The sequence below is a fragment of the Diadema antillarum genome, unplaced genomic scaffold (genome assembly GCF_040938485.1).
Source record: "Diadema antillarum isolate AM-2024a unplaced genomic scaffold, OU_Dant_1.0 seq00000016_RagTag, whole genome shotgun sequence".
Lineage (NCBI taxonomy): Eukaryota > Metazoa > Echinodermata > Echinoidea > Diadematoida > Diadematidae > Diadema > Diadema antillarum.
In genome coordinates, this window is record NW_027271136.1 from 667,133 (window position 1) to 687,500 (window position 20,368).

The window sequence follows — 20,368 nt, forward strand, 5'->3', positions numbered from 1 at the left end:
TATTGTTTATAAAGTGCAACACTTTTCCTGTCACAGCTGGTTTTTTTTTTTTTTTTTTTTTTTTACCTCTGTCACCTGTATAGTGTGCTCACCATTTACAGTTTAGATAGTGTTACAGTAATTACATACTTTTAATATCAGTGTAGTATTTTGTCATGTGAATAAAACTACTTGGAAGGGAGGCTAAGAATTTTATGAATGCAGCAAAACAAAAGATGCCAGATATAACAAATTCTTGTGCAAGGAAAAAGAGAAAATATATCCATCAAGTTTTGTTGTCAAGTGCAATGTCTATCTTTGTTCATACTAAATCTGATTTAAAAAAAGGAAGCAAAAGAAGGTGAAGCAAAGGAAAAGCAGAGGGTAGAGTTTCATCCAAATCGAAAGTAAAATATTTATAAGATTTATAAAGGAAATTTCCAAGTTTCACAAATTATCCACATCCAAAGCAGGGATACTGATACAGCCACATAATATGCAAATAACATTAATTGATGACATCATCTTCCTACGGACTAGTCAATGAGGATAGGTGCCCTGCAGAAGGGCACAACTCCAACAGCCAAGGGACTCTCAAACCAGGGACAGTAGGATCGGAAAAATGTGTAGTCTTGTCTTCCAAGCCACATCAGCTCCCGATTGTCTTCAGTCTGGAGAATAAGAAATTGAAAGTGGCCTGACGGACGAGAATACCATCTCGGCACAATCGCTCGATGGCAATGGCAGCCTCGTAAGATGGGAGGCTTTCTTGGCAATCAGCAAATGATGTATGCTGTGGTTTTAGTCGTCAGATGATAGAAATGCCAATAATGATAATAATAATAGTGGCTACTTGTATTGCAAACAAGTCCACCTTTCGGTGCTCATGGCAGGAAAAAGTAGATATAAATACATGTATATGACAACAGAGAAGAAAATGGCAAACACCAAACAAACACATGCAGATAAAGAACACAATTTTTTCAAACATTGTAGATTGCAGTTATAGCCCTCAGTGTGAGAAGAACAGATATATTTTTCAAAGTTTTGATTTGAATGCAAATGCAGATGCAAATTTACCGGTTATCCAAATTCAGGGATGGCTTTTTTTTTTGGGGGGGGGGGCATTAAGTGTAATGTAGAATATGATAGGGTGATCTTCATTTATTTAGAACCTAACTTAGATCCTTTTTTTTTTTTTTTTTGAGTGGTGGTGGTGATGGTGGTGGTGGTGGTGGGGGGGGGGGGGGATAATATGGGAATGGTGCTATTTGGACAACCAAATATTAAATGCATGCCCAAAGCCTCAGAGCGACCAGTACATTGTACTTCCTTCATTTCATCAAAATATCCACTGCCTACCCATCTTCACCGTCTCATACATGTAGTTGCTTTCAGTGTAAGTTGACACTTATGTCCTCTGTTTGCTTTGAGGGATACGCTTTGTCTGTCAGTGGAACCATGGCGCAACCACAGAAAATGGCATATTCATCATTATCATTATTATTACCAACATCATCCTCATCAATATCAATATTACCAATACAACTATTAGTTTAGCCAGCATCATCGCTATTTATATCCTTGCCTTCATTGATGCGGTATCAGTCTTTTCTTAAAAAAAAGAGAAAGATTTCTAGATCACATTCTCTTAGTACTACTAATTGATCTCTGATGGCGATAAAGGCCTCATTAACTCAAGCTGGGTAGGGTTGTGAAAGTGAAAGATCACCATTAATTTTTCCTTTGTTCTTTACATCCTGCTGTTTCACCACATCCCATCAACTTTGGGTTAGATGAGTTTTGAAATGTACTAGCACTTGACTGACGCATTGTAGAATGCCAGCAACAAGTATGGATAGTTCATTATACAGGTGCTTAGTGATGGCTAGTGACCATCAAAAATAAAATGTGATGACAAGTCCTAAAACCCCTGTAGCATTGTCTGCTTGACTTATACTGTACAAGCTGTTATTTTCACAAGGGTTTAATTTGTGCGAATTGCAAGAATCACTGTTGGACTGTGAATTTAACAGCATGCAAAAATATCTAGAACTGACAGGCACTAGTGCACTCGTTACAACCTCGCTGTCGAAATCGCGAAAACAACATCTTGCGAAAATGTCAGTGACCTCCTCATTCGCGAAAATATCTGTACACAAAAATAACAGCTTTTACAGTCATTTGAATATGCTATGCACCAGTTTGAATACGTATGTACAGTTAATTAGAAGAACAGCAAGGTGGCTCTATGAGTTGCATGCCTTCTGTGTAATCAAATGGCTAGGGTTCAAGTGCCAGCTAGCCTAGCAGAGAAATGCCATATGTAATCATGTCATTCCCTCTGGTAAATGGCATCCAACCCAGGATGTGATGCAGTACAAATGAATGAATATATTCTGATATGTAACTGAAATAACTTTAATTTCAAAATTTGCCTGTATTTTCAGGAGACAGATGTCTGCTGCCCTCTACAGTGACGAAGAGGACAGTGGCGAATCTTCGGATGATGAGGTTGCGGAAGAGAACATCAGCACTACAGCCTCTGAAACTAGCATTATGGGTGGCGAGGAGGGGTAAGTTATTCCAAGATTGGAAGACAAGACAAAGGATCATGAAAAAAAATATTTAAAAACATGAATCAAAAGAGCTGTTTTGTGGATCTTGGAGACTGCTTTTCTCAGCTGTAATTCACGTTGTTGCCATAAGCTCTGTGCAACACCATTTGTAGTGGATATTGACACACCATGTGTGTTTTAATACCAGTGCACTTATGACTTGTGGTGGGATTGTCATACCAGCATGCTTTCTGAGATACACACACACACACACACATGTGAGTCTCATGTGTGTAAGTCATCCTTGTTTAAAGAGGGGTTGGCATTGTTGTTATTTTTTCTTTCCATCTTTCTCTTTGTATCTGCTCTATCAAGTGCTTGAAAAAAAAAAAGAAAAAAAAAAGCTACTGTAAGTGATACAGCAGTCGGCATACAGTGAACAAGTTTTTCTCACTTCCAGCTGGACAAAAAGTTGAAATCAAACCTGGGACAGTGAAATAAGAGGCTTGTGTGGTGTGAAATGATACTAAGCAAGCAAATTTATTGCATTACATGGTTATATTGACCAGAAGATAGCAGAGAAACTTTTGTACATCCTTCAAGTTGGTAATGCCATTACTTTTCTTTGTTACATTGGCTGCACATTCTCTGTATTGTTTTCATGTTTTACATTTTTTTTTGTGTGTGTGTGTATTAGCATTTTACAAGTTGACTATTATTCGCAAAATTAACAACCCGTGAAAATATTTCCTCACAGCAGAAATGCAACATACACACTGCATTTCCTGGAAAGTGAGAAATTATTGCATTTTATCACGATCAAAGACAACACTTATTTGTAATTTCATCATGGTGGCACTCTATTGCACATTCATGACTGAGGAAAATTTCCTGCACAGCCTGTTTCAAGAAATATTATGCTTTCAGAGTTCCATATACAGCATAATCATATATGCAGTATTGGAGTATTAAGGGAATCGAATTTGATAATTTCATACATATCAGTATTTCTACCCTGGTATTATTTCCGCCGATAAAATTTTCAGTACTTGTAGTATCATACAAATGTATGCAATGGTAGATTCTTACACAAATACTTTCTGTCTTACACTCATACTTTCAAGAGATTAAAATGCATTGCCAATGCAAGTACACCTGAAATATCCGGGTCCCCTTTTTGAACATGAAATAAAAAGTTGATTTTTTTCAGTCCTTTGAGCCTACATTTGCAGAATCATTTAATTTCTTTCTCTTTTTTGATGATGTGAATGAATGTTAATCATTCCATCTTGAAAATGTGAGATCAATGCTAAGACCATCTCAATTGAATTCATCTGTGATGTAATTCCATGGTTACTTCTTCACTTTTTCACTTTCTTCTCTCGTGAAATGCATAAAAATGTACTGTAGCAGATATGTGGGACATGGATATAGTATTACTTCTGCTTCCTGTTCGGTAAAAACTGGTGAAAGTTGACTTTAACCCTCAATCTTTGTGTTAATGTATATCATTAGACAGAGGAGAGTTGTTGCCAGCAAAAAAATGGCCGAAATGGCTGTAATGGTCGAGCTGGAATTATTCCTGGTTGACATTTTAGCATCCTGATGGGTAATGATCTCTGATGAGATGATATTCATGACATGCAAGTATGTGTCTTTGATGGGGGCTGGTGATATCAGTTTCTGGGAGATGCTGTTTAGTGGAAACATGTTGCAAATTTCACCCTTTTTTTTTTTTGTCCCATGCCCAAATCATGAATATCTTCACAATACAGTGGTCACTGCTTAATCAGGAGGGGTCAGGAGACAAGTTTTTCTCCTGTTTAAGCAGTGTTCCCACTTAAGTGGTTGCTGGCATTGGCCCATGCAAATCATGCAACATGAAGTCCAGTCAGGTGCGTGGGCATTACACTATTCACCATGCATGGGTAAAAGACAAGTTGACCTTCACATAAGAATTAAGAGAATGCAGCAATATTAGTACGCTCTACAACACATCAGTGAGAGTTTTGAGGAATTTTTTTTAGACATTAAGAATTCATGGACAGTGGAAGTGTTTCTCCCAATAAAGTGGTTTATGGTTCCGATAAAGCGGTAGAAATAGCACATGAAAAATTTGTTCCATCAAGTTTTGTTGCACTTCAGCGAGGTTCCCTTTAAAGCAGTTCCCAATTAATGGGTGAGCACTGTATTATAATCATATGCATTCCTTTCCCTGTGTATTCTTTTCTTTATGTGGCACAAACATAATCACTGTGAATCTGCTTCATGTCTCAGTTTGGGCTGTTTTCATATTCTGCTGAGATTCCTCAGGCCAACCACGATTCATACAATTTCCCCCATCCCCCTCCACTCCCCAACTTCCTTTCTTAAGGTCGCTATGTTCTAGTATTCAAGTTTTGGAGGCCTTGGCAGGGATTATTCATTCTCTCTCTCTCTCTCTCTAATTGCAAATGAATGCTCGACAGCGGTGTTGTCAAAGAGTGTGGGACCTTAGCAATGCCGCAGCAATTAATGGAGCTGGAAGCATCGGAAGAAAGAATAACTGTTTGACTTCTGAGAGAGCTTTAATACTTTAATAAATACCAGGATGCCTCAGGGAAGATGTCAGCAAATGAAACGTCGCATGGCACCAGTAAAATAGACATTTCATAATGTGTCACGTCTGAGACCCTGTTCACATTCACAAAATAAGGTTGATCTTAGAATGACTGCTTGAAATGATTTGTGAGCTTGAGTGGTTCTCTCAGCTGCTCCTGTTTGATCCGATCTCCGACACCCTCTACCCATGAGGATTGGCTTATTTCAAGTGTGAACACATAGGCATTTAAACTTAAGGCCGTGTCACACCGTTCCGGGCAAGCTACGTGGGCTTGTGGCGAGGAGGTAGTTTCCAGCACGTAGAAGATTTTCAGCGGGCAAACAAGAATGTTTGCTAATTTTCATTCATACCTTGTCATACCGTACGGGGGAAGTTTTGCGGCTTGACTTGCGGGGAAACAAATTTACTCCCCGGAGCTCTCCGCAGTTGGTCCGCACCTGACAGTATCTAGCGCGTAGTTGCTCGGAGGTGCTCACGCAAGTCCGATTTAACCGCAGCCAAGTTTTGAGCATGACCAAAACTTTTTCCGGGTGAGTCGCGGGAATGCGCGTAGAGGTCCACGCAGAACGCCAGTAGGAGGCCCTTAGCGGCAGCACTTCCCAGGCAACTCCCACGCAGGTACTTCGCAGTCCATATGCAGCCAAGATAATGAAATTCTGTGGGATTTCAGCCATTCCATTAGAGGAATTCCTTCACTGAGTTGTCAGCCCCCACGCGACTGGTACAAAGGTCACACAGTATACTCGCAAGTATAATTTAAGTAGAATGCGTCCAGCAAGTAAGACACATGAGCTGATTCGCTCAAATCCTTTTCCGCCCTCAGGAATGTCCGGTATGCTAGAAAATCCCTACACATAACAAGCCCGAGTAGCTTGCCCGGAAAGGTGTGACAGGGCCTGAACACGGTTGCGGGTAAAAAAATATGCGTGCACCTCCGGGCGACTACGGTTGAGATACATGCTAGGTACTGTCATGTGCGGATCATCTACGGGGACCTCCGGGTAGTCAAAATTGTTTTTTGCAAGTCGCACGCAAGGCTTGCCCGGAAAGGTGTGACACGGCCTTTAATGATAGGATTGACTTTACATCGAGTGTGAACACATAAGCATTCGAACTTCAATTTGTATCATACACCTAAAGTCACCTGAAACTGCTTTAAAAAAACAACAAGCCTGCAACAATGTAGGTCTCATGGAGACAGAACAAAATGTGTAGAGTGTGAATCGAAATCCTACAGCCTGATCAATCTTTTGCAGCACTCCCTGTTAAATTCTATGTATGTGACTGGGGTCTGAGTAAAAAGAGTGCTCATGGAATCCGCTGACGCAGAAGGCAAAATATCGTCCATCTTTACCTTTCATCGGTCACATCAAATTTGATCGTCACTGACCCAGAGCCAGATTAATCTTCCCGTGATGTGAGACACTCAAGTGTTCCCTTGGAGATATGCTCGACATCAGAAGAATGGTGCCAGAAATATGCCATCACTTGATTATTGCCATATTATTAGATTTGACGTCTGTCTCCTAAAAGGTTGAGATGTGACTGTGCATGCTGATGGTATAATGTTGTCTTAATTTGGAGAGTGCATACACACTATAGCCATTAGACGTTTCAAAGATAGTGAAATATTTGTTCACTTTAGCTATAAAAGTAATAGATCACAGAATTTGAATCAAATCGTCATGAATTCATGATGTCTTACAGATTTTCTTCCCTCTTTGCGCAGCCATACAATGTAGTTCTGCCATACTGTTTATGTGGGCAACGCCCCTATTTGTCGTCATAGTGCCTGATTGAAAATTAACCTTTCTAATCAAATTTGCGACAACATGCACTGGCGTACACATTGCCAGTCCACAACAGTACAGAGATTGCTGGCGAGTTATGTAGGCAACATCCCTTGACTTAGGAGGGCACAAAGTTGAAAGGTCAAGTGCTGCTCCTCTGGGAAGTAAATCTTTCTATGAAAAGGGAGGGGTTGTATGGTGTATTCAAGGAAGTTGATGTGTGATCAGAAGACAGGACTGGCAATGGAAATTGTCTGTATGATCAGTGCAGTGTATTTTAGAGATCAGAATACGGTGTGTGTTTTGTGTGTTTGATGGCTTCCGAGTGTCCGATTGCTTCCGAGTGTGTGCGTAGTAATTGCGTACAGCGCATTATGTGAGGAGGGGAGATGTTCGTGTCTGTGTGTGTATATAAAAAAGAACAGAGGGCAGGAAAGACTGAAAAAAAACAAAAACAGCGCAATTGAAAGCTGCAGTGCTGTTTAATTCTTTCATTGCAAAACACAAATTACCCCGTCCTTAACAGAACTATAGCAGTTGTTGGCCAAATATGGAAAACCTGCATCTCCTAATGACATGACATGAATGTTGCTGGATGAGCCGAAATCATTTGATGCTCAAAATCCACTAATGAGAAAAATACTTGAACAGCGGTATAGAATTACTGTTTCAAATTCCCCATTTGGCAAACTTCCTTGAATAAAATCAACAAGTGTACACAGTGCATCTGGAAACATAGACAATTGTGTACATACACAGACCTGGAAAATCTCTGAAACAAGCATTTTCCTTAGGTAGTGTTACATTCTATTCTCTACCTGTGCTTTTCCATTCAATCTCCATGTCGACTTTTAGTATATGACGAGAAAATCTAAACAAATGGGAATGGTCATCAAGGATGATATTTCCTGTTATGAATGTCCATCACACTTTGACGAACACTGAGACAAAAGCCTTGTTCTCTCTATATTGGTTGTATACCTTAATGGCTGGCCATAAACCGTGCTGTACCAGCCCTGCTTAAAAGACAGGGCCAATTTAAACTTGGAAAATGTGCTATGCTTTGGTGCTTGTGAAATAGCCAAGTGTGAAACCAAAAGATAGTATAAAAGGAGTCGTTTATCTTCGTTGAATATCAGGTTTTAAAGCATTATCTCCATTGAAATGAATCAATGGCACAGCAATGGAAGCTGTGTGTTGATCATGTGCAAATGGCTGTGGCTCACCCCATTCAAAACTACTTGAGTTTGTGTCTCCATAGACCCAAGGCCAAGCAGACATGAGATTCTTCTTGAATGGGGGTTTGAAAATTAATTAAAAACATCCAGCCATTCATAAACCCAGGTGTATTTATTGTTGATCAACTACTCAATGTGAAAAAGGCACAGAATGTGATCAGCATCTCTTAATGTACCTGCAAGAATTTACTCTACTGTAAAAGTGGAAATTTCGCGGTGTTGAAATTTTTGCGCATTTCGCGCAACCAGAAACTAGCGCGAAAATAAAAGCACACAAATATTTTTCCTTGCCATATGTTCCAGTAGTTGATGTCTTGATTCCGCGGATTAAAAACACGCAAAACTCTTATCCCCGCCGAGCGCGAAAAATTAGTCTCGCGAAAATATCCACTTTTACAGTAGTTGCCTGAGATACCAAACACAATTTAGCTCTCACACCAACAAGTCGCCTATTATGGGCCCAAGACAGTTGATGATAATCTAGTCTCATATATAAAGGGACACTACTTGACTGTTATAACTACTATCCCAGAGGGCCTAGCTGCCTTTGACCCCATTTACAGTGCGGGGCTGGGCCGAGCCCAGCCTCAATTGCGAGGCTGGGCCCCGCAATTTTGTCCGTTTACACTGCCGGGCTCTGCCGCGCTTTTGATACAAACCTTTCAATATGTTGTCGTAGTGGCGCTCTACTTGTAAACAAATGCAATTTGGTATTGTCTGGTTTTCAGACCCTTTGCCAAATGAATTCCGTCGTTCGGGCAAAGGCCTTTGCCGACGGAAAAAATCCTTTGCAGGACAAAACCACCTTAAACTATACTAGTTTTCGACGTTGAGGGGGTAAATATCCTGAACAGCGATATAGTACAGGCAGAGGGTTTGGAAGCCAGACTAAAATTGGCCGCGCATTTGGCCCAGTTTACATTTACACTGAGAAAAGGCTGAGACCACCTCCAGAGCGAGGCCAAATGCGAGGCCAATTTTGGCCTCGCATTTGGCCTTTTGCGCGTTTACACTGAAGCGGGGCTGGGCCGAGCCGCGGCCGAGCCTCGCACTGTAAACAGGGTCCAAGTCATTTGATCCCAACATTGCCAGGTGCCCATTTCCATTTCCGGGGCAAGAGAGAGATTGTCATTAACCATTTTGATAGTCCAACGATGCATGTACCTACCAGGATTCAAACCCAAAATTTTCTACCAACAAATCCAAGGCATTTACCAATGTAGTGCAGTGCTGTTTGAGTTTCAAGTACCTCTGATTAATTGTCTGCCCTTTTTTTTTACTTCATTTTTCCTTCTTTGTGTCACTGCAGAGTGAAGAGCTCCAGTAAGATCATGCGCTTTGTGAACAAGGTGGCCAACTCCAACTACTTCCAGCGTGCCACGCAGAACAAGTACATCCGACGGGCGTTTGATGAAGTCTCCAACACCTCGGTGGAGCTCACTGTGGAGGTGAAGGAGCTTCGGGGCGTTCTGGCCGTCAACATCCCACCACCACCCTCAGACAGGCTCTGGTTTGTGCTTGCTTTTTAGTTTGTAAAAAAAAAGAAAAGCTTTTACTTCTTTGTTTAATTCATCCAAGACAGTGGAGCAACATGGCAAACAGGTTATGAACTATTGGACGACCATAACAGACCTTTCAACCATACTGAATTTGGAGGAAAGAATCTGAGTCTGAATTTTGACCATTCCCAGCTCTTGTTTCAGTAGGATTTTCCTATTTTTCTTGATAACTAAATTACATACTTCTGTGGGAAGTACTCTTTCTCTCCCACTTTTGAACCAGTTCATCCCTGTTTTTTCAGTCACAAAGGTCGGGAGGTCTGCCGTAGGGCACAGATGAACTGTGCAGCCAGTCTGCGATATCTCACTCTTTAGACAGTTTGAAAGAATTGTTGTTAGAGAGGTAATGATGATGTGAAATATGGCATACCATACCTAAATTTCAGTTCTTGAGTGTTTCTAACAATCTTCATTCCCTGGTGGAATTTTGTTTTGTATACCTGATTTTGCTGAACTTACAGTGAACTATTTTGAGGCTAGTGGAGTTTTTGATGATCTGGGAAAAGTGAAGGTTATCTCATGCTCTGCTGTAATGACAGCAGATTTGATTTCTTTGACAGAGTCTAATTGACTGAATGACTTTCAAGTGTGTGCATGTGGAGACCATCCTCATTCTCTCTCCATGCCAAACATTTGCTGCCTACTGGCCTTGTCCATTTGTAATTTGGACCCATTTCATTTTGTGCATTTTGTGACACAATCATGTTATTGCTCTGCCCTGAGATCTCTGATTATTTGATACACAAGGACATCATCTGTCCTAGAATCGAGGCAAAACATAAAATCCTCCATCAACACTTTCCTGATGCTGGTACTCACTGAGCCAGAGAACAAGGAGCATGATCAGTTCATTCAAAATAGGTAGTCCTGTCGTAATCCACCACTGTAAAAGGAGAAATGTTCACATGCATTTTAATTTCATTAATTTCGCAAGAACCAAGATCAAAATGCACACAAAAGTTCTTGTCTGCACTGTTTGCCTTGCTTTACTCTTGCTTTACAGTATGTGAATGTGCAAATGGAAAAGCCCTTATTGATGATTGTGATCTGGCAGAGAATGCTAACCTCTACCATAGGCTTTGGACATTTTAAAGCTTTTTGTGGTTTTCAACTGACAATGTGAATCATATTTTCACATCTAAGCATTCCTGTAATGTGTGAACTCTGCTGCTGTCTTTGTGTGGGAGGCCACTGATCTGTGTGATTCTTATATGGAGATCAGTAGTGAAGCTATGCATACTGTAGGCAGGCAAGAGATCCCCTGCACCGAGAGTAGATGTCATATGATCAAAAGCCGTTATAAAACTTGCTGGAGAGCAAGCATTTACACTACAAAAAACCATTTACATTGGCAAAATCCATTTATACTGGCAAAAACCATTTATACTGACAAAAACCATTTATACTGACAAAAACCCTGAATATCACTGCTAAAGTTAAAGTTTGAACAAACTTCATTCCTGAGGAATGTTTCTTGATTCCATTTTTTTGCTCACATACCAATAGTCGCCTAGCAACTTCTAATGAAAAAAATTGGAATGTGCAAAAAACTACTGTGGCAGTGTAAATACCCCTACTGCATGAAATCAAACTGCAAAGCACTGTTACCCATATAGCTGTTGGGGATTTCCTTTATTTTTTAGATTAGACACAGGAGTTTACAACAAATATGAAACACTATCACTTTTATTTTACCCACAGGGGGAAGATATGTTCTTTGTTTCCTAGTAGTCTTATAACCCAGGAAATCTCCCTTGTCAAAGTAGGAAATGATGTGGTTTGCAATAAACTAATAATATGTTATCAGTCCGATGCAGGAGTTGGTCATGTGGTACATTGGTATCATATGAGGCAAGCTTTGTTCTGAAAAATAGACTGAAAGTAGCCCTGAGATATGCCCAGTTTGTATGTGGATAAGAGTCATGTGACTTAAAAGTGATACCTCATGTTGTAAATATACCATTTCCATTTAGTCTGTTCCAAGTTCAGAGGAGAAATCTGGACCTATTTTGCTTTCTTATAGTATGATATATACAGGGAGATAGACTAGACCAAAGTATTGCATGCTATTCTGAACGCATTTACTTAAAGTAAATTACCTAGTATTAATGTAAATGCTGTTCTGTTCTGAAACAGGACCAGTTAGGAAACATGGTCATACCAGTGTCTTGAGAGCCATGTTCTTGGGCTCTTTAAAAAAAGTCCATGTGTGGTAGAGTTTGTTAACATGAGTGTTTCCACTCCCGTGTATCTTTTTTCTTTCACTCTATCCTCCTATCACCAATCCTCCTTTCACCACTCCAAACTTCCTCTTATGTAGGAAAACCCTTACGGACCTTGCCCAGTGCAATGTCATTGTTGATTTCCACTCGTCCATTTGATTTCCGTCATCCAACGCCACATCTCAGACCACTTTCAGACTCCTGGTGTTGGTCCCTTTGTGGATAAAACCACAATGTGCAAAAGTTTTAATACAAGATGAGACAGACAAGGCCATATACATTAGATTTGGGGTTTTTGTTGCCTCATTTGAGAGCTCCACTCCCACCACCCCCCCCCCCCCCACACACACACACACACACACACATTTCCCTTGGTGTTTTATACTGCAAATAGTTCACTGCAACCACGAAGAAAACATGTGAAACTGGAAATGAGTTTGAATAATTATCATTGAATTTTGAGACTTCATCAAGGAAAAATCAGGGAATTCTGTTTTCTTGAAATGCTGGGAACCCTGTTAACTCTTTGAGTCATGTTAGCAATATGGTTATTAACAATGTCAATTAGATTTTAAGATGGTCCTTGCAAAAGAGTTTATTAGATAACGTTTGCTGTCAGTTGGCAGAGTAAGTGGCATGAAATATGATATTAAAATCACAATTTGAGAATGAAAATGATTCTTGGAGCTTATTTTGTATTAGTTTTTTTTTTCTCCTTCTTCACCTTTGTAAAGAATTTCTCAACCATTAATACTGGCAACATGGCCATAATTATGAGTTTGGCATGCATTTACTGCATGAGTTTTTTTAATTTTTAGGCTACAAGAGCCCATTTTGTTTTCAATATGAACTTCCCCTTTCCTTTATGTTCCAATTAGTAATACATTTCCTCTCATACAAAGTCAAAAAGATATGTCAAAGAGTTCTGCTACTAAAATCAAACTCACTAGAAGAATTGATTGGTGGGCGGAGCTATGCTAAAGGGAGTGGCATGTTTTTCTCGTTTTTGTTATTGTTTTTGCTTTGTTTCTTGTCGCAGGTATGGTTTCAGGGGGAAACCCCACCTCTGGCTCTCCGCCAAGCCCAAGCTGGGGACGCGTCAGGTCACCATCACACACATATCAGAGTACATCGAGAGAAAGCTGGAGAAGGAATTTCAGGTAACCATAGAAACCAAATTAGTAGACAATGGCAATGGCGCTGCTCGCTGACTTTTTACTTTCAAGTCTCGCACATCTAATGACACCATTTTTCGCGAAAATCGGACATACCATTAATAAACTTTTATACATGCTTGTCAGACAAAAAAGGGCTCAAAAACGTACAAAGTCTATGCAAATAGAGTTTTCTCACCTTATTCAAAAAGATATGATTATTTTCACTTTCAATGGCTGAAATCAATTAATTTTAGCATTATTATGCTTAAAATAGGTTCTGTAATAAATTTTGTAGAAAAAATGAAGAAAAAAAACCAAAAAGTCGAAAAACAGAGTACTACATAAGAAATTCATAAAACAATAGAATACATAAGAAATTAACTTTGATACCAGATTTTTTTTTCAATTACATTGTTAGGAATGCTACAAGGAATAATGTCACCAAAAATTAGGATGCCCCTTGCTTTCTTTTCTGAATTAGAGCAAAATATATGATTTCACGCATATTAATTAATATGAAATACATGTATAAAAAAATGAAAAAAATCAAGGTTTTCTTTTATAGTTTGGTAGATTACACAACAAGTAATGTATGTGCCAATTTTCAGGGTAATTGCGTGATCAACGGCAGAGATCTCAGGGTTGGGGGGGAGGGGAGGGTGGGGTTGAATCAACCCTCCCCTGGCCACAGAACAGGCCAAAAAGCCCGGCCTGGTTAGGGTTAAAAGATGGTTCCTGTTATTACACCAGAATTCACCATGGGCGATTAGGCTGTGGGCGTCATGGTCACAAGGCTTCTTGTCTTTCCTGTAATGGAAATGAGATGCATTAATGGAGGCAGAGGTGTGCATTAATCCAGACATGCACTCATTATCGCTGGACAACTCTGATAGATGATGGCACAGGGCGCCTTCGTTCGAGATGAATGAGGGCTTAATTACGTGTCTCTGGAAAGAGTGTAGGTTGTTTGCAGTACTTGGAGAAAATCAATTCAAGCTACATTAGCAACAAAAAAAGAGAAAATGTTGGAAGTCAAGTTTGTGCTCATCTTTTGATTATTGACCGATGAGGATCAACTATGATAAATAAAATCATTTTACCACAAATACAGCAAGAAATGAGGTAGTTCTGGAAGAGAAAGGAGCCACTACTCTGTGGCACTTGTTGTCTCTATTACCATGCTGATAGAGGTCTGGAAGTATCTGTCTAGTGAAGATTAGCTTTAAAAAAAAGTCCTACACTCGTTTCTGGTGTGAAGAGTAATCATAACATAATTACACACGCTGCAACGTTTTCTTTTTAACCTGTTGAGGACGGGCTGATTTTGCTACAACATGCATTTCCTATAGACACTTGCCCAAGTATACTCTGGATCTTCATCCTCAATGGGTTAAGTCATGAATATTACTTGTGAGGAGCCATGTTCCAAGGTGTTGGTGAGAAGGGAGTGAATATAGAATGATAACAGTGATGAAAACATGTCTATACTCTTTAACATTCTAATGTTGTTGATCCAATGTAAGCCATCTAATGTTTTTGTTTGTGTCCCACGTCACAGAGAATATTTGTGCTGCCCAATATGGACGACCTCCCTGTGCCAATCATGACCTTTGACATCGACGAGAACCGCTCCTCGAGGTGATACTGCCAGCTTCACAGGAAGTGGAATGACAGGAGCATCTCCAGAGACCCACCTCCATGAAACTATCGAGCAACACTCCATCCCAGCAGCAAAGACCTTGGCACGTGCTATAGGGATGCTGCACCAGTGTCTTTGTTGTTGTAGTTTTTTTTTAATGCATACAAACCATGTACTTGTGTGATTGATTTGTTTTGAGTTTGTCTCCCTATCTCTCCTTACCCCCCCCCCCCCAGCCTTCTTTGTTTCAGTATTGCTGGGTCATTAATTGAGCAAAAGCAAATAATGCTGCAGAGTTATGTTATCTCAAAAGGAGAGATATGATATTGGACAAGCATTGTTACTTCTCATAATCTCATTGTTTCAAACTAAGATGTATGTTTATAACCTTGCAACAGTTTTAACAGAGGAATGTTTATATGTCTGCCAGTCCAGACTATTCATTGCGGTATTAGGCATTGCCATCGAATTTAATTGGGCTTCACACTTTTTTTTTCCTTTTTTTTTTTTGTATTTCAAACCATATCTTTTTATTGATGTTAAAGATGATTTGAATGAATAAAACTTGGGGCATTATCATCCCTCAGTGTTCACTGCTATGGAATGACAGTATCTTTTTCTCTTTCCTTGTCAACTTTCTGAGAGCTCTTGAAATTTTCTTCTCCATAGCCGACTGTCTCTCCCATTTGGTAACGTGGTTGTGTTTTGTTTTTGTTTTTGCCAGCTCCTTATTTCTCTGTGATTTCTTACAGTTAGATCATAAGTGATTTCTGAAGTTTGGCCCACTTCAGCGTGTTAATCTGAAGAGATGTGTTGAGGAGGAATATCACTTTTGTTTTTTCCATCAGTGATTTGAAAGACAGTCAAAATTGTATTTAATGTTGTGGTGAAAATAGTGACTTTTGAATTTGATATTGAAAAAAAGGAAATCATGTTTGATGGTGTATATTAAGCTATATAGAGGATGTGTACAGTGTAGCATGATTCTAAGTGTGTGGTAGATATTTGTGGATAAAAGTGATGAAACAGTACGCTTGATTTGACGTAAAATATCTTTGTCATTGCTGGTGGCCTTGCGTATGACAAGAATGTCACTCAAAATTTAAGTCTTGCCAAATGATGATATCCAAAATGTTCTATTTTGTGAATTCTTGTCGGAGCAGTGTCGGTGAGATGGTGTCGTGTCTTGTGCAGATATCAATATTCCGTGCAGCAGTCGGGCGACGCCAAGGTCTAAGTAATATTTTGTACTTCTCTGCAGTCTGTGGTGTCTTTAAATCATTGTTGGCGACCAATACATGGCACGACCTTGCATGTCATTTTGAATATGTTGAACCATGTCTGTGTGTGTGTGCTGTAGCAAAAGATTGGAACCAAGTCATATCAAATTCTTGGCCATGTTTTGGTGATCAGTACTGTTTTTCTTGTCTGTGCAAAAGTCCAATAAGGCTTCAAAGAGGCAGCATTTTTCTCTGTCTAAATCATAATATGTTTCATTCTATCCTTTTGCCATCCTCACTCCATACCTCTTGTCTAGGCATATTTGTGGATTGATGATGGGGCACAGTGAAGGTTGTGTGGTGCGGCTAGGTGATCGCATTGTCAGAGACTCCAACCCAAAGTACCTTCTGATCTGGAGATTCTCCCGCCTGAAACCCCTAGCAAACGGGAGACTCAAAGTTGATGTGTGCGAAGCGCGAAATTCCCAGGGTTCTAGATGCTCTCTGGTGCTATCTAAGGCTTATTTTTTCAACATACGATAGAAATATGTAAGAAATCCTTTCCAACGGGAGACAAAGAGCCAGGGCGGGAGAAATTAAATCTCAAATGGGAGAAGGGGAGATTTTGCAAAAATGGGTTTTCGGCGGGAGATCTCCTGTCGAAAACGGGAGAGTTGGAGTCTCTGCATTGTACTGCATTACTGCTTGTCCATGTAGAGCTGTGTGAAAGCAGAAAGGGAGCCCTCTTGTGACCAAACTCAGCAACAGCTGGTTTCCAGCATAAAGTGCAGCAAAGAAGACACAAACTATATATTAAAAAGAGAGAGGTTTTCTGTTCTTTCCAACTGGTAGCTGTGATAGAAACTGTAAATCCATCTTGTCACCGATCTTCTTCATTTTATGCCCAATCAAGTTTTCCTGGCAGTTCACCAAATTAGATAAAGTTTACTGCCATTTAGTAGAAGGCACAGCACACACACACATTGGACTCCAGCTGGACATTTTGTATCGATTTCTCTTCTTCTTCAGAACCGTCATGAGCACAACATGTTTTGATAGGCTCCTTTCAAACTCTACTGCAGTCAACCCCAACTCCTTGAAACAAAGCAACTCAATTGCAATCAACTGTGTTACAAAATAATCATTGTCTACACTCAAAGTTACCGTAAGTTGTAAGATTGATGGCTGTGCCGAGCTCTTTGCGCTCAAGTGAGCTGTGACGCATTGCCAATTTGATGCTCATGTATGTTTTTTTTTATATGTTTCTAATACTTGTGTATGTTTCAAAAGTTAATGTTCTAAAAGCAGCAGCTAGTGTAAAATAAAAGTTATAATTACTGATTTCCGACAAAGAGAAAGTTTTATGAAATCTATTTAATTCTAAAAATGAGAGCATAAGTGTACTTGACAAATTTTATATGTATATGTATATCTATATTATGTGAACATGCATTTATAATTTATTGTTATTGATGCTCGTAAAAACACTTTCATGGACAAAGCTATGTTACTCGTAAACTTGAGGTAGCACACGGTGTATGAGAATAGGTCACGCATGATCGATTTATTTCCACTTTCTGGTGACTAGTGCGCTGACTAAATTCTAATTGCGGAGAGTAAAATTCTGCTTACGTCTTTTTTCAGGAGCAAAAAAAAAACCAAAAACAGGCAGGCTTGTGAGCTTTGATTTGCTGTTGCAAAGTTTTAGGCTTGGGACAAGTCATAGGACAAGTCATATCACAGAGCCAGCATTATTTTGCATATCTACTGCAGATCAGAGAAGATTTGGCCAAATAAGAAGAAATGCCAATTACTTCAGCAACTGTGATCTCTCCAATATGCATTTTGGTTTGTTCATTGATCCTTAGCCCTTAGTATTTTGTGAATCAAGTAGAGATGCACACCTACTGTACGCTTTGCTGTTTGTCAGTTAAGTATTGTGCAACTGTTAGAGATGCTAAAATTAACCATAAAGACAATTTCACAAAAATTTTGGTGAAAAAAGTGCTCATTTTCTTGACTTGTCACTGACTTATGTTAAAGGTAATATCATTCCTCCCTGCCTTCTGAAAGAGGTAAGTCAAGCGTCCTTTTGTTATGCGAGAAAAGTCTAAATATGTCAAATTTTCTTTATATTCTTTATATTTCTTTTTATTCTTTATAAGCTGTAGTAGTCTTCTCATCCAGCAGTGACTGAGCAGGAACTTCAAGAATTTATAACTTTTGAACGGATTGTCCGATTTTCCCCAAACTTTCACTGATGTGTTCTACTAATATAGCTGCATTCACTCAATCCACATGTCTATGAAGGTGGACTTGTCCTTTAAAGAATGCAGTCCTATCATTTCCACATGTATTCCAAACTCTAAGTATGACCTTTGTTATTACTATCTTCAATCATTATTGCCTCTACATACTGTGATAAGTACTGAAGCATATTTTTTATCCTGCTGGCGATAGGCATACTTTTGAGGCAGAATTATGTACTTTTCTTCTGTAATTGCCTTTGAAATGTCATGAAACCGTCAGATATGGTCCATCTTGACATATTGCATAAGCACAAGATACTTTTATTGCCAAATAATAGAAGGGAATGGTAGGTGTGCATTTCTACATGATAACCCTTATTTTTGAGCCGTGTTCTTATGAAAAGTTCTGATTGCAGTTGGAAGTCTCAATGATTTTCACTTCCAACCAGTCAGAATCTGGAATGGTTGCACATTGCAGGTTGCTAGTCATATTGATCATGAAATGTCAAAAATCTAAAGCAGAAGGAGTATGAGGTATTGTGAGTGCTATTTAAGATACGTGTATAGAGCAAATCTTTGACAAATGCTGCAGTTTGAGGTCAAAGCTGTAACAGTTCATGCCTTGTATGAGATGGATGTGATGTATTCCTTGTGTTTAGTCTTTTGACAACTATCTCTTCCAAATCGACACTATCAAATTAATTTCTTTTTTTATTGATTTCATGCTTTCACGAGTTGCAATGGTGCCTTTATGTATAGCGTTGTTTATAATGCATCTTTTTTTGGTCAAGTCTTCGGTATTTTAGGAAATAGGATTAATCATGAGCACATGTATTGTTCTACGAATCAAAGTAAGCAGATATTTTTCTAACAAGAGATGTTTTGAGTGTGAAAGCAAATGAAGCACCTCCATGAAATTGACTTAGGATGAAAATGCCAGTAATATCCATGAGAGAAATCATTCTGAGGTAAAATTGATTTTGTCTTTGACAGACACAAGACTCTATTTGTTGTTTGCTGCTTCTGTCTTCTGTGAATTGTGTGCAACACCATTTTATGTCTCTGTGACAGTGTAGAAGGTGTGTCATTATGTATGGTTTATAAACTGGCAGCCAGTTCAGGTACATGTTGTATGCCATCCAGAACAGGTCAACCATTTTCTCTTGATTCTTGTTCTTGTTGGTCGTTTTTTGTTTGTTTGTTTTGTTTGTTTGTTTTTTTAGTCCACGTGCATTTCACGACACTATAAAATACAGTGTATAATTATCATGTCCTTTACAACTTCATTCCATGAATACAAATTGGTATGGTTCTCATCGTTGTTGCTGTTGTTGTTGTTAGAGATCCGCAGTACTCGCTATGTCTTTTGTAATTAGGGATGGCACGAGGTGTATAGTGTATTATGATGACCTTTCTTCTTTCTTCTTTTTCACAGAGACAAAATTAAAATGAGGTTCTGAAACAAGCTAGCATGAGGCTGGCTTTCAATTCATCCCCATGCACAATGAATCATCTCATAGAGATTGCAGAGATTACACTCGTTGTACCAAGAATATTCAAAAACTGCCCCTCTCCTTCTAGCGCCTGTAAAAACCCATTCAAATACATTCACTGTAACTGAGTAGTCAGAAATATGGAGTCTTACTAACCCACATGATGCAAAACACCCTGTAGTCACATTGAGGAGGTACTACCTCCGTGGTCATGTCAGTTGAACTTGAATGAAGTATTCATATTGATTTCCTCTCACTCAACTTGCAGAAATATTGGTTGTATTTGTGAGGATGAATAACTGTTATGTAGGTATGCATGACTTTTAGGATAAGGGGGTTGGAGAATTCCAGAAGATTTTTTTTAAAACAATTTTGTTTACTTGTTCAGTACATTTTCCTTGTTTTAATTTGTGTTTTTGTTTTTTTGTTTTTGGTAGTTGGTAGAACATGTCTTAGTAAATTCAGAGTGGTTGTTCAGTGCAACGAGGAGTGAGGATGAAGAAAATGCTAAACGTCGACCTGCACTGCAACCTATCAGTGTATTGAAGCAAAATTCGGTTTTCACATATCTTTTTCATTTCTTCAGGGCATTTTCCTTGTTCTAATTTGTGTTTTTTGATAGAACTTGTCTTAGTAATTTCGGAGTGGTTGTTCAGTGCAAC

At 39.2% G+C, this 20,368-nt stretch overlaps 1 protein-coding gene across 2 annotated transcripts in view; it reads left to right on the forward strand.

Annotated features, from left to right (window-relative positions):
- Positions 1–17,688, forward strand: part of LOC139725148 (testis-expressed protein 2-like) — a 50,151-nt gene extending 32,463 nt beyond the window's left edge. For both annotated transcript variants that reach the window (XM_071636237.1, XM_071636238.1), the window contains 4 exons: positions 2,430–2,555; positions 9,477–9,677; positions 12,988–13,108; positions 14,664–17,688. In XM_071636237.1, coding sequence (XP_071492338.1) covers positions 2,430–2,555; positions 9,477–9,677; positions 12,988–13,108; positions 14,664–14,747 — 532 coding nt within the window. In that variant the 3' untranslated portion in view covers positions 14,748–17,688. The remainder of the gene's footprint in view (positions 1–2,429; positions 2,556–9,476; positions 9,678–12,987; positions 13,109–14,663) is intronic.
- The last annotated feature ends 2,680 nt before the right edge of the window (positions 17,689–20,368 follow it).